Here is a 15,128-nt window from a genome sequence, read left to right as displayed (position 1 = left end):
CGATGCTCAAGCACTGAGCCATGCCAGCCAGGCCAACTTTATTTTATTTTATTTTATTTCATTTCATTTCATTTTAAATATATTTTATTGATTTTTTTACAGAGAGGAAGGGAGAGGGATAGAGAGTTAGAAACATCGATGAGAGAGAAACATCGATCAGCTGCCTCCTACACACTCCCTACTGGGTATGTGCCTGCAACCAAGGTACATGCCCTTGCCTGGAATCGAACCTGGGACCCTTGAGTCCACAGGCTGATGCTCTATCCACTGAGCCAAACCTGTTAGGGCCAACTTTATTTTATTTTAGATGGCCACCAGTGATCCCAGTTCCATTCACCAAATAGTTCATGTTACACCCACTACTTCAATATACTTTTTTTTTTTTTTTGTCATATGATAAATTCCCATATGCATTTGGGTCTAATTCTGAGACTTTTGTTTCATTGATCAGTTTCCTTACATATGGTTTTCTGGATCCAACTCCTCAACTTCTGATAAACAAAGACCCCTTCAGACTTCCTCTCTTTTCAGTCTGCAGCTTGGTCAGACCTTTGAGGATAAGCTCCAAAAGGCCTTGCTCTAGTTTATGGTTGTTGTTAACACTGACATTCCAACGCCGGGGACACAGGAGGTCTGTGTTCGTTTGCTATGGCCGGGGACACAGTAGGTCTATGTTAGTTTCTATGGCTGCCACACAAAAGCACCACAGACTGTGTGGCTTAAACAACAAAAATTTATTTTCTTACAATTCTGAAGGCTAAAATTCTGAGATCAATGTATTGGGAGGGTTGTTAGGTTCTGAGGCCTCTCTTCTTGGTTTATAGATGGCGCCTTCTCTTGTGTCCTCACATGTATCTGTGTCCTGATCTCCCCTTCCTATAAGGATGCCAGTCATGTTAGATAAGTGCCCACTATAGTTACTTCATTTAACTTAATTCCTTCTCTAAAGACCCTATCTCCAAATAGCCATATAGCTGGGAAATAGGACTTTAGCATTAAAATATAAATTTGGGGGGACACAATTCAGTCTATGATAAGATCCTTATTAAATACTAGAGGCCTGATGCACGAAATTCGTGCAAGAGTTGGCCTTCCTTCCCCCGGCTGCTGGCACTGGCTTCCCTCCTGCACCTGGACTCAGGCTTCCCTCGCAGCCCCGGCTTCGTCCAGAAGGTTGTTCGGAAGGATGTCCAGTCTAATTAGCATAGTATGCTTTTGTTATTATAGATTCGCTGAATGAGCCCATTGAAGAACTTTTCTGAATATTTGAAATAGTTTCTAATCCAAATGACATTTTAAAAATAACAAGTAACTCGCCCTGGCCAGTATGGCTCAGTTAGTTGGAGCATTGTCCCATAAGCCAAAAGGTCTTGGGTTCGATTCCAGGTCAGGGCACATACCTAGGTTGAGGGTTTGATCCCTAGTTGGGGTGTGTCCGAGAGGCAACCAATTGATGTTTCTCACATCGATGTTTCTCTGTCTTCCTTCATCTCTCTAAAAAATCAATAAGCATATCTTCAGATGAGGATTTTAAAAGAGTATACAAGTAACTTAATTTGACTGTAGCATGAGGCACATGAAAGGAAAACATAAGAGATAAGAGTTAAATTTTTAATATTTACACCAAATGAAAATAAATTGTAAAATTAGATGAAGTGAAAGAGGGAAGAAGAATGTTATGTGTGCTGAACTCCTTATGTTTAAAATGGATGCCAATTGATCCACTTCTTAATGTTGATAAATTAAAAACATAACTTTAAGTTTATGGTTCAGAGCTAACAATAAAGGAAGTAAGAATAGGTTGAACTTTGAAGAATAGGATTCAGGGATACTGTCACCTTGTATCAACTTCTCTATCATTTGGAGGGAAATTATACACAAGAATGCATATTGCTATGATAATTAAAACAAACAAACAAGAAAAGTGGGTTTGGGCCATGGTGAACTTTCAATCACCCTATGGCAGTGATGGCGAACCTATGACACGCATGTCAGCACTGACACGGGTAGCCATTTCTGATGACACGCGGCCGCTGAGGCGGCCGCATGCCGAGGATGAAACATTTGCTGCTCCTGAGGATGAAACATTTGCGAAATAATGTTTTTTCCTCAAAGTGACACACTACCCAAGTTATGCTCAGTTTTTTGGCGAAGTTTGACACACCAAACTCAAAAGGTTGCCCATCACTGCCCTATGATATATTTTATTCTTTAGTTTTAAAGCCTCACAATGCAAACTCACATTGTTTGACATTGGTCCCCAGGCTCAGTTTTCAACTATAGGTTGCACAACAGTGATTACCAGGAGGAGGACCAGATGGGGTAGGATGGGAGTGGCTGACATATGAGTGGACGTGGGGCAAATGATGAGAAACATATCAGTAAGGGATCGTGTCTCAAACAGCTCTGGTCTCTGACTTGCCCACAGTCCTTGCACAGGAAATTGCAAGGTCTGTCCAATATCTTGATAAACCTTGCTTAGTCACCAGCTTTCAGTCCAGCTCCTTCACACATCTCCCGATTTAGAGGGCAGAGACGTGTCTCTGGCATCACTCAACCCCAGAAAGACTCTCCCCTTCAGCACAGGTCCGCTCTCCACCTCAGGCCAGAAGAATGGAAGAAAGGTAAGAATATATACCCAGAACTGACTTATGTCCAAAGCCAGTTATGGTTTTTTCTCTCAGTTCCCATCCCCATGATTCCTGGGCACTACATACAGGGGTCCTGGTGCATCCTTCAGGGAAACGCAGGAAACATGAAGCTCTCCTCTAGAATCTTTGGGTGCATCAACTCTGACTGTTGGAGATGCAAATGGGGTCAACCAGAACCTTTCTCTCTTTGATCCATCTCCCCATAGGCTCCCCTTCATTGCAACCATTCAAATCTGTTGTCATGGAGAGAATGTTGCCTCGAATATTAATTTAGGGAGCAAAGTAAAATGTGAGCATTGCTTCCCAAGTCAAAACTGTTATTAACCCAGATTTCACTGTTTTCATTTTTTTTCCCTCTTCTCTTGTGGATATGGCAGAGTACCAGGGGTAAACTGCCCAAACTGGGGTAAATGGGGAGTGTTTCATGCGGGACTATTGAGCGGGTTTAAAGGAAAGTGACAATGCAGAGTGAAGCACCCTACGGTAAGCAATAGAGAAGCACTGTTTCCATCCTGAGGCTTAAAGGGACCAGGGAGAGAGCAAGTACAGAGATAGAGCAGAGCCGTAATCATAGCAGCAGCAATAGGGAGGACCACCAGCCAGGTGGAGAAGCAGGCCCAGGCCAACACACTGCTCAGCAGGGAGAGAGCCAGGAGATGAAAAGGCCAAATCTCTTTTTCCCTGCCCTCCAGTCTCCGGGTAGCTCAATTTAACCAGAAATCGGAAGGGCGGGATCTCACTGATGAGATACTGTTACTAGGAAAACCCCTGGGTGGGCTCAGGCTGCCTGTTGCTGTGTCCAACAACAAAAGCAGGGTTGAATGATATAAGGTGTATATTGAGAAGGCTAGCCAACCAATAAGACAGGGCGCTTACAAGCATTCAAATCCTGCCTTATAGCAAGGTGCCAGGGGACAGGATTATAAAGGGGAAAGGACGAGGGTGAGGCTGGGAATGGAATGAAGCTACATGCAGCCCTGGAGGTCTGCAGACATCAGCTATTGTCCTTTAGTCATCAGGAGATGAGATGATGTTGATGAGATGATGTTTTGATTCCTGGTGGGTCCGTCGGACCATGCTTATCAGTTCTGCTTGCTGGATTCACAGCTGAGTCACTTCCTCAATCGCTTCGCACAGGCCTTGAACTTAACCCCCTATTCACATATATTAGCCCCCTATTCACATAAGTATATGTGTTATAAGATTTAAAATAATATGATTATTTTTCAGATTAATTCAGGTGCTAAATCAGATTATAAGCCCCCCTACCAGTACATAGAGGCCACCCTCTTGGGAGGCCAAACAGGGTAGAGAAGGAAGAAAAGGAGGTCCTCCGAGCAAATGCATACTATCCCTCATGTCTCCTTGACCTCACAGTTTTCTACTTCCTGGGATTTTCTTTATCTCAATGTCATCAAATAATTCTCATCTCACCTTCATGAGTTAATTTTTCCTTCCATTTGCACCTTCTTTCTCTAGTTTCACTTTTATGAAGCAATCACCCAATTCATAAAAAAAAGCCTTGCCATTGAAATGTAATTTTAAAAAGAAAACATATTCTTTACTAGAGGTCTGGTGCATGAATTCATGCACAGGTGGGGTCCAGCTGGCCCGCCCAGATTGGGGCGATCCCTGGACCTCCTGGGGGAAAGGGCCATGGGCAGTTGGCTTGCCAGCCCCGCCCCCTGATGGAACTCCTGGTTGAACTCCCAGTCAAACTCCAGCTTGAGGGGACAATTTGCATATTAGCCTTTCATTATATAGGACTAGTGGCCCAGTGCATGAAATTCATGCAAGGGGAGGGGGTGTCCCTCAGCCCACAGGATCGGGCCTAAACCGGCAGTCAACATCCCTCTTGCAATCTGAGACTGCTGGCTCCTAACTGCTCACCTGCCTGCCAGCCTGCTCACCCCCAATTGCCCCCCCGCCGGCCTGCTCACCCCCAACTGGCCCCCCACCGGCCTGATCACCTACAACTGCCCCTCTGCCAGCCTGATTGCCCCTAACCACCTCTGCCTCAGCCCCACCACCATTGCTTTGTCTGGAAGGACATCCAGAAGGTCTCCCGGAAGGTCTCCCAGTCTAATTAGCATATTACCCTTTTATTAGTATAGATGGGTTAGAGTAATAAAGACTTAAACAAGAGAGGAAGTGTATTCAACCTAGACTGGAGGCTCCAAGGCATTCAGACACAAGAATTCCTTCCAACTTCCTTCTCCCTATCCCTAGACAGGTGTCCTCATCCTTGTGGTTCTACATGGCTCCCAGACACATCAGCATTCAGGCCCCAGACAGAAAAAGAAGGGGAGGGGAAGTTATGCTCCTGCTATTAAAGGCCTGACCCGGGGACTGGTGACATTGCTTCTACTTGCCTCCCATTGGCCAGCGCCTAGTCACATGATGCCATCAGTATCAAGGGAGTTGGGAAACAGGGTCCTTTCTCTGGTCTTAAAACTCTCAGAATCATTATGTGACAGAAGAAGAGAATGAATACTGGGGCGGTCTCTGCACCCCTGCTTGTCCCTCACATTCTGAGTTCACATAAAGATTTTTCTGGAACTCCTCAGAGATAAGGAATGATGTAACAGAGAATAGTGGGAAAGCTTGGGATAGGGCTCCAGGATGGTGGTGGGTCCCCTCTTCACAGTGAGATCCCAGGAAAATCCCTTTGATGTTTTAGGCCTCACCTTCTCCCTGTTTTAATTGAGGATATTACAATAGAGGTCTCTACAGGACACGTGCTAAATGCTGGCAATACAATAGTGAACAACAGGCTCCACTTAGTCCTTATGAAGTTCCCAGTTTGATAAGGATGATACATATGATGTGCTAGAAAACAGACTTACTGAGTGTTAAGTTTTCTGAGCAGGGATCATAGAGGTTCTAGTTTCCCTCCCACATCCTTTTCTGGCCAATCAGGGCTCTGGGAGTTTGTCCCTCTAGAAAAGATGGATGATTCTGCTCTTGATTCCTCCCTATACCCAGGAAGAGGATGCGTCCCCTTGCCACTTGGAGGCCTCCTGCCCATGTGAGTCCTCTGGATTTTGGAACAATGGCTGCCTTTCTGAGGCAGGGAAGGGCTCCTGGATTCAGCTGTCTGTTCCTAATTGGCTTTCGCCCACCTCTCTTGTTCCCTATTTCATTGGCTTCTCTTCCTCTCTATATTTCTGGAGTTTGCTTATGTTAGATTTTTTTTTTTTTAATCCACAATTTTGACTGCCATCTTGAATTTAACTTGGACATTACTTCTCTGCTTTTCCCCTGTCCAGGAGTAATCAGCGCTACAGTGCTGGTGGGTCTGCAGTACGGGTCAAAAGTGTAGACTCCGAGGGACCCCTGCCTGGTTCAGATCCACACCGTGTGAGACCAGGAACAAAACACTCATCTTTTTTGTGAACCATTTCCATATTCTATAAAATGGGAATAATACTAGGGGTCCTGAGAGGATTACAGAGACAATACCTGATAAACTCTCAATCAGCTGCTATTATGCCCTCACAGGTGAGCTAGGCCTCTTGGTCCAGTTGACATTTGCCTGAGCATCCCTCTCTACATTCCAAGCCCTGCATTTTCCCATTTCCCCTCATAGACTCCTCTCACAGAAACACTTTACTCAGCAAAGCAAACCCTACAAAAGATCTCTTGGGAGAAAGAGTGGAGTAGGTTTACATTGCACACAACACAGCATTCCACTTAATAGTCCCCCATAGATATTCCCAACCTTCAAATACCTCTTTTCAGTGGCACTCAGACCTCACTTTCACTCCCTCCCCTGTACTCAGCTCAGCCCCAAATCTTACCCCCAATTGAGGCCCAAAATGATTCCAAGTGCTCAGCAAAGCCATGTAGAGTCTTCACTTGAAATGCACATCAGTGTCAGTGGGTGTGTGTTTGGGGCACAGTTACCTGTGAGTATTTAGGTAACTCTTCTAAATACGCACAGACCTTCCACAAAAAGAATTAAGATAAATGATATTTTCTTCAGCCATTACACATGTGTGTTCTAATGCCTGTAATTGTGTTCCCTTTTTTTTTTTTTTACCTCAAATCTTCCACTGCCATTACCCTTCTCATCCATTTATTCTTTCACTGAATAAATACTGAGAACACACTGTGGGCTGCACACAGGGAGGCACTGGGGACAAAAATGCTTTTATCTTCACAGAGCTGACATACTGAGCCATTTTGAGCCCAGTGCGCCCAGCCATCCTCACACCTGCCCTAGCAAGAGATCACATTCCCTTCATGTCCCTAAAGCATCGTCTTTCTCCTTGGTGGATGGGCCCATTAGTCATGAGGGTGGACTGTGGTCATCTCTGCTCTTCCTGACTTCATGCAGCTGAGGGGGAAACGCCAGCTCAGGACAGAACTAATACTTGGGTCCAGAGCCCCCTCCTGGTCTCTCAGATTCTATCCCAGACATTGATCTCCTTCTTCAGAACATTCTGGGGACGTGACCTCACCTCTGGACAGTGAGTGGGAGCTGGGGTAGGGAGAGCATGATGGGACTACAGAATATCCCCATGTCAGCGGCAGGTTTGTGTTGCAGGAGAGCAAGCCCAGGCTCTAGAGTCAGAGAGAGAATTGGGTTTGAATCCAGGTCCAGGACTCCAAGGCTGTGTGGCCTTCCATAACTATCTTAACCTCTGGGCCCTCCTTTCCCTGCTCTGTAACACGGGACAGACATAGCACATAGCATGATGGCTCTGAGAATCACTAATCGTACCAGGTGCTCAACCCTTGTTTTCTTCCAGGGTCACCGCTGCAGGGTTTGAGAGCACAAATATGACTGCCACAGCCTGGGGGACAGAGCTCACACCAACCAATGGAAGTGACCAGGCTCTTTCTAAATGTAACAAAGCGACCCTGACCCCAGCCGTGCTGGTCTTCACCGTGGCCCTGGTGGGGCTGGCAGGGAACGCGGTGGTACTCTGGCTCCTGGGCTTCCGCATGCGCAGGAACGCCTTCTCCATCTACATCCTCAACCTGGCGGGGGCCGACTTCGTCTTCCTCTGCTGCCAGATTATATATTCCCTGCAGACATTCATCAGCCACTTCCATTCCAGGTGCATTTTCATCCCCTACATTTTCATCACTGTGTCGATCTTTTCCTACATCTCAGGCCTGAGCTTTCTCAGCGCCATCAGCACGGAGCGCTGCCTGTCTGTCCTGTGGCCCTTCTGGTACCGCTCCCGCCGCCCCAGACACCTGTCCACCACCATGTGCGGCCTGCTCTGGGCCCTGTCCCTGCTGCTGAGCATCCTGGAAGGGAACTACTGTGGCTTCCTGGTGAGGAAACGTGACCAAACTTGGTGTCAGGCGTTTGATTTCACCATCATCGCGTGGCTGATTTTGCTGTTTGTGCTTCTCTCTGGGTCCAGCCTGGCCCTGCTGACCAGACTGTGTGGCTCCCACCGGGTGCCCCTGACCAGGCTCTATGTGGTCATCCTGCTCACCGTGCTGGTCGTCCTCGTCTGCGGCCTGCCCTTCGGCTTCAAGTGGTTTCTGTGCTACTGGACTCAGACACTTTGCAGTAAGACGTTTTCCTACTTTCTTAGAAGGACTTGGGTCATCCTGTCTAGTCTTAACAGCAGCGCCAACCCCATCATTTACTTTTTCGTCGGCTCCTTCAGGCAGCAGGGGCAGCTGCGGCAGACCCTCAGGTTGGTCCTGCAGAGGGCTTTGGAGGACGTCACCGAGGTGAAGAAAAGTAGCAGAAGCCTTCCCCAGGAAACCAGGGAGCTTTCAGGGAGCAGTTCCACACGGTGATTCTCTACGAAGCAGGGTTCAGTCAGAGACGGAGTACTTATTACAGAGCTTTATATGTTAACTAGAGGGTAGGGTCCCTAGGCCTAGCCTACGATCAGGCCCATCTTCTGCCCACTCACCAGTACCCTGTCCCACCCCACCACCACCACCCACCCCGGTTTCCCATTCTCCATCCGGCGATCAGAGACTGTGGGCCGGGCGAGGGGAGGAACGGAGAGGTGGTCAATGCACCTCACAGCGACTGGTCAAGCAGTCGTTCTGGTCATTACATAGTTATGGTCGCTGGGCTTTTATTAGATAGGACTAGCAGCCCGTTTGCACGAAGATTCGTGCAATAGACCTTCATTCACCTGGCTGCCTGCACCAGTTTTCTGCCGGCACCGGGGACCCAGGCCTTGGCTGTGGCCACAGCCTTCTGCCTTCTTTCAGGGTCGGGGCTTGGCCCCGGGTGGCGGCCTTGGGCTCCGCTGCACCCAGCGTCCCTGCTAAGGATCGCAGGAGCCGACCCCCAGTGGTTTCCTGCGATCCGTGCAGGCTCCCCACTGGTGCCCAAGGCTGGATAAGCCTCCGCCCGAGGCTTTCCCAGCCTTGGGCTCCGCTGCACCCAGCGTCCCTGCTAAGGATCGCAGGAGCCGACCCCCAGTGGTTTCCTTCGATCCGTGCAGGCTCCCCGCTGGTGCCCAAGGCCAGGGAAAGCCTCCGCCTGAGGCTTTCCCTGGCCTTGGGCTCAGCCGAACCCCAGCGTCCCTGCAACGGTTTCCTGGTGGGCGTGGCTGGTGGGCGTGGCTGGTGGGTGTAGCAAAGGTACGGTCAATTTGCATATTACTCTATTATTAGGTAGGATAGTGTAAAATATAAACAGGGTGTCCCCAAAAATGTATACCCACTTTAACAGCTGATAGCTCAATTTTGAAAATGAAATGTATTTTAATAAACACTGCCTTTATAATTATTCAAAGCAGGTGTATACATTTTGCATATAGTGATATATAGTATATAGACAATATATACATACATATGTATATGGTTAAACTGTCTCTATAAGGCTATTGTCTGTCTGATTCTAGAGCTTGAAGTATGCAGGGCAAACTAGAACCCAGGAGCCAGAGCAAAAACCCATGATAACCAACCAGCATTCATGTCCTTCTCTCCCAGTGCCCACATTTGATGATGTGAGAGTTCTGCAGGAGAAATTGGCTCCCTTCATCATGAAACTAAACACACCCCTGGTCCAGGGTCAGAGACACTGAAGGCAGATCCAAGGGAAGGTGAAGTAGCTGCAGACTCAGCTGCTGCTGCCTCACACCAATGCCGTGATCGTGCATGAGCACCCTGGGGCCCTTGCACTCATCTTCCATGCATAAAAACAGTATGGCTGCTGCTTTATTTCCAACCACCAGATCTTCTGCAAATTGTCTCTTGATGCCTACCCTAAGCAGAAACATACATGAAAGGAAAAAGAATTCTGGAAAACATAGTTAAGTCTAGCCAAGTTGACACTTTCAAGTCCATCACAGTCTACCCCTTGGCACCCATAAACACCCTATCAAACCATAATAAACTCAAAATAAAGCTAATAATCAAAGTCAACCTTCTTCTTAACATGATATACCTATTTTAGCTGTACCTGAAGTATACCACCTTTCCCCTGAAAGAAGGTACATCTTTTCCTGTACTTTGGACCGTTTGTCTATCTTTCTTTTGAAGTGCCCGTTCAAGTCTGCTACCCACTTTTACTGGGTTGTCTATCTCTTTACATTGATTTTTGTTGGAGTCCTTTATATATTTTATATAAAATTCCTTTGTCAGATTTATGTGTTGCACATATTTTTTTTCTAAGTCTGGGATTTGCTCATTCATTTTTCAAGTATCTTTTGATGGGCAGAAGTTTTGGGTTTTTATGAAATCTAATTTATTAGTTTTCTTTTATGATTAGTGCTTTATGCATTTTAAGAAATATTTGCCTACTCTGAAGGAAACAAAGGTATTCTCCAATGTTTTCTTCTAACAGTATTATAATGTTTGCTCTTTATAAAAAAGCAAAATTACTTTTAGATGTATGAGACATTTCCAATTCATTTTTGTGCAGAGTGTGAGGTAGGGGTCAAGATTTATTTTTTTTCCCCATACAGTTATCCAATTGTTCTGGTACATTGTTGAAAAGACATCCTCTCCCACCCCTCACCCCCCACCCCCATTGAATCATTTAGCCCGTGTCAGAAACTATGCTTACAAGCATGGGAATATTCCTGGACATTCTGATCTCTTCTGTAATTCCATATCAGAAGTCAGCGAGTGGGCCAAATCCCACTCACTGCCTGCTTTTGTAAATAAAGTCTCATTGGAACATAGCCATGCCCGTTTGTTTACATATTGTCTGTGACTGCTTTCATGCTACAACAGCAGGGTTGAGTAGCTGTTACAGAGACTATATGGCCACAAAGACTAAACTATTTACTATCAAGCCCTTTACAAAATAAGTTTGGTGATCTCAGGTGTATTCTTAAACCAACACCTACTCTTCTGATGGCTGTAGTTTTGTGTTAAGTTTTAAAATCAGGTAGTGCATATTCTCTAACTTTGTTATTCTTCTTTGGGATTTTTTAAGCTACCTAAGTCTTGCATTTGTATATAAATTTTAGAATAAACTTCTCAAACTGTTATAAAAATCCTGATGAGCCCTGGCAGGTGTGGCTCAGTTGGTTGAGTGTCGTCCCATGCACCAGGAGGTCACAGTTCAATTCCCAGTCTGGGTTTCAGGCTCGATCTCCAGGGATGGGGAGTATGCAGGAAGCAGCTTATCAATGTTTCACTCTGAAATTTGAATTTTTTTCTCTCTCCCTCTCCCCTCCTCTCTCTTTATAAATCAATTTTTTTTTTAAATCCTGATGAGCTCAGCCCACATGTCTCAGTAGTTGAGCATCAACTTATGAACCGGAAGGTCACAGTTCAATTCCTGGTCAGGGCACATGCTCGGGTTTTGGGCTCAATCCCCAGTGTGGGGCCTGCAGGAGGCAGCCAATCAATGATTCTCTCTCATCATTGATGTTTCTATCTCTCTCTCCCTCTCCCTTCCTCTCTGAAATCAATAAAAATGTATTTTTTAAAAATAGTGATGAAATGTTTACTGTGATTGTGTTGAATCTATTCATTAATTTGGAGGTAATTGACATCTTAGAACAAAGAGTCTTTGAATTCATAAACATGGTATATCTAGCTATTTATTTCGGTCTTCCTAAATTGTTCTCAGCAACTTTTTGTAGTTTCTATTTTCTAAATCTTGCACACCTTTTGCCAAATTAGTATTTTATGTTTTCTCATGCTATTGTACACCATATTTTTTTTTTACTTCGCTTTCGGATTGTTCATTGCTAGAATGTAGACATACAATTGAAAGCAAGACGGGTAGAGAGGAGGCTCCTGACTTTCCCTCCTCCCACAGAGGATGAATTCCTCAGTGAGAAATCCAGAAACAAGTTGAGTGACTCCTATAGTTCAGGCAACTTAAGCCAGGTACAAGGCTTAAAATTAGACCAAGATTTCTGCCCCCTGGGAGCTGCTTCACATATTATCCCCTCGGTATACATACAACCCACCTAAAGACAGTTTTTTTCAGAAACATAAATTTCATTGGCCACAGCATTTTTTGTTTTGTATGTTTCATAAACATAGATTTACTAAATGACTTGTATCCGGAACATAAAAGAACTCACAACTTAATAACAAAAACACATGCATATATGCACAACGATTGGACTCCCAAAATAGGGTGGTGAAGGCCTGGGGCTGGGGGTAGGGACGGGCTAGAAGGGACCGATGGTGGGGGTTGCGGGGAGGTAAGGAGACATATGTAATACTTTCAACAATAAAAATTTTTTTAAAAACTGATTTTAAAATGACTAAAAGATTTTTTAAAGTTTTTTTTTTTCAATCACAGTTAACATGCAATATTATATTGAAGGCCATAGCATTTTTTAAAGAGTCCCCTAGAGCAGATAGGAATAGCGCTCATAGTCCTGATCTCTGGAGATAAAGCATTCTCCCCAGATCTTCCCTAGAGGCTCCCAGTGAAAAGGAAACTTCTTTGCTGCCTCCAGTTGAAAAAAAAAAAAAAACTGTGGAAGATGCGCATTGGTCCTGCTCCGGTCACGTGACACCCTGGACCAATTGCTAAAGACAGGGTCTGGGGCATTGTCAAATCATTGACTCACAAACCATTATTCCTTTTCAGGAAAGTGGAATCTGTCATCAGCAAAAGGGAAAGGCTTGTAGTTCTAAACATGGACAATGAAGGACTTGTGAGCCAGCCAGACACACAACCTAGTGTCAAATGATGTTTTTATTCAGACCTGTGCTGCCCTGTCCTTGGTTATTCCGAGCCTGCTTGACATTTGCACTGACGCCACATTGCACATTCTGCTAGGTGACCAGCCATTTCTGTCCAATCAGCAGGTGCTTATCAGAGGGTATCAATATTGGTAATTATTCTGAGAGATGTTGGCTACCAATAGCTACCATCTCAGAGCACAGAGGGTGAGGTTGATTAGGACTTTATGGGTTGGGGATGCAAAGGTGGGCAGCTTCAGAAAGGTGTGGGATTTAAAAGCAGAAGCTCTTACGTTTATACAGCCCTTCATTTAGAAAGCTAGTTCCTAACAGTTACTTTTCTTATCTTTTGATACTTATAACAATCCTAGAAGGTGCCTAGGTTCAAGACAAATTTTTCGACCCAAAGAGAAGGCAACAGGGAAAGCAAACAGACACCGTATAATTTCCAGAAAGGCCCAGAAACTACTTAGGAAGCATTGAACAATGCGGAGGTTTCCTCTCTAGTCAACACCAATTGGTTGGTAAAGTCTGTGGAGTGCTGTCTTCGGAGGAATTCTCCAGCTCCAGCCGCACGCTGCGGCAGCGTTCTGGGATCTGTTACCCAGATATGTAGGCATTCTCAGAACAGCACCGTAAGAGGGAGGTGGGTGCAATAGCGCCCTCTTGTGGGCATTCTGAGAACAGCGCTCTACTAAAGAATTCTGCGAATCTAAAAATAAAGCCTTGTCCCCACAGCCTCCTTAAGCTCTCCTTCTGTTTTTAATTTTTTTTTTTCCTTTTTGGTTCTCTTATTATGTGATTTTTCTCCTGCCCTGTCTTCTCTTTCACTGATCCGGTCCTCAGCTTCCCCTAATCTGCTGTGTGTTCCTTCCAGTGTTTTGTTTATTAGTGCTATGTCATTCTTTATTTCGGATTGTTCTTTTTTCATAGTTGCTATATCTTTTTTTCATGCTGTTTAGCATCCTTAACACCATTATTCTGAACTCCATATCAGATAAATTTCTTATCTCCATTTCAATTATCTCTTTTTCTAGAGAGTTCTCTTATTCTTTCATTTGGGAGTTACTGTTTGGTTTCGAAATTGGAATCACACTATTTTACACTTATTTGTAATATGCTTGTTCTCATTATCAGTATATACAAATTCAATTTTTAGTTCCAATTTGCTAATTAATGGTCATTAATTGTGACTTCTCTCTGCACCTGTTACTTCATCTCTAAAATGAGGATTTTATCCCTGGATCCGGGTGAGGCCTCGCGAACCTAGGTCCGGGTGAGGCCACGCGCCCCTGGGTCTGGGAGAGGCCATGCGCCCCCGGGTCCGGGTGAGGCCATGTGTCTCTGGATCCGGGTGAGGCCTCGCACACCTAGGTCCAGGTGAGGCCACGCGCCCCTGGTTCTGGGAGAGGCCACGCGCCCCTGGGTCCAGGTGAGGCCTTGCGCCCCTGGACCCGGGTGAGGCTGGGTCCCTGGGCCCAGGTGAGGCCACGCGCCCCTGGGTCCGGGTGAGACCACGCGCCACTGGACCCAGATGAGGCTGGGTCCCTGGGCCCGGGTGAGGACATTGCCCCTGGGTCCGGGTGAGGCCGTGTGCCCCTGGATCCATCCGGGTGAGGCTGGGTCCCGGGCCCAGGTGAGGCCACGCGCCCCTTGGGTCTGGGTGAGGCCACGTGCCCCTTAGTCCGGGTGAAGCCGTGCCCCTGGGTCCGGCCGAGACCAAACCAGAGGGAGTCGGACCTCCGTTACCACCATTTGTCCACCATCCAGAGCTGAGGGGTCAGTGCTGACATGTACACATAAGGAACTGGTGGACATTGAAGTTGGGTCTCAAAAGAACTGTTGGTCCAGAAAGAAACTCACTACAGACTGATTCATTTGCCTGTCAGCATAACTATTATTGCTCGTCTCACATTCAGTTCTTATAAGTATATATCTAGTGACATATGATCTCGCTCATCTAGGGGAAATGATGAACAACATAGACTGAGGAACAAGAACAGAACCAGAAACAAGGAGGCATCAATTGGACTATCGGGCCTCAGAGGGAGGATAGGGGAGGGTAGGGGGAGGGGGGAGAGATCAACCAAAGGACTTGTGTGCATGCATATGAGCCTATCCAACGGTTAAGTTCAACAGGGGGTTGGGGCATCCGGGGGGAGGGGTGTGGGATGGGAATGGGGGGATGCGGACAAATATGTGACACCTTAATCAATAAAGAAATTTAAAAAAATAAATAAATAAAATAAAATGAGGATTTTAGAAGAGATCATCTCTAAGATGCCTTTCATCTCTGACAACTTATGAATATACTAGAGGCCTGGTGCATGAAATTCATGTACGGTTAAGTTCCTAGGCCTGGCCGGCAATCAGGGCCAATTG

At 45.9% G+C, this 15,128-nt stretch overlaps 1 protein-coding gene across 1 annotated transcript; it reads left to right on the top strand.

The window, feature by feature from the left end:
- The first annotated feature begins 2,574 nt into the window (after positions 1 to 2,574).
- On the top strand, positions 2,575 to 8,420 carry LOC103292797 (mas-related G-protein coupled receptor member X2-like). The gene is made up of 2 exons (XM_008149049.3): positions 2,575 to 2,624; positions 7,406 to 8,420. The coding sequence occupies exons 1-2, from the start codon at positions 2,614 to 2,616 to the stop codon at positions 8,418 to 8,420; spliced, it is 1,026 nt and encodes a 341-aa protein (XP_008147271.3). The 5' UTR covers positions 2,575 to 2,613.
- Positions 8,421 to 15,128: the final 6,708 nt, after the last annotated feature.

This window comes from Eptesicus fuscus, chromosome 13 (assembly GCF_027574615.1).
Source record: "Eptesicus fuscus isolate TK198812 chromosome 13, DD_ASM_mEF_20220401, whole genome shotgun sequence".
Taxonomy (NCBI): Eukaryota; Metazoa; Chordata; class Mammalia; order Chiroptera; family Vespertilionidae; genus Eptesicus; species Eptesicus fuscus.
This window is presented reverse-complemented; position numbering and strand designations above follow the sequence as displayed.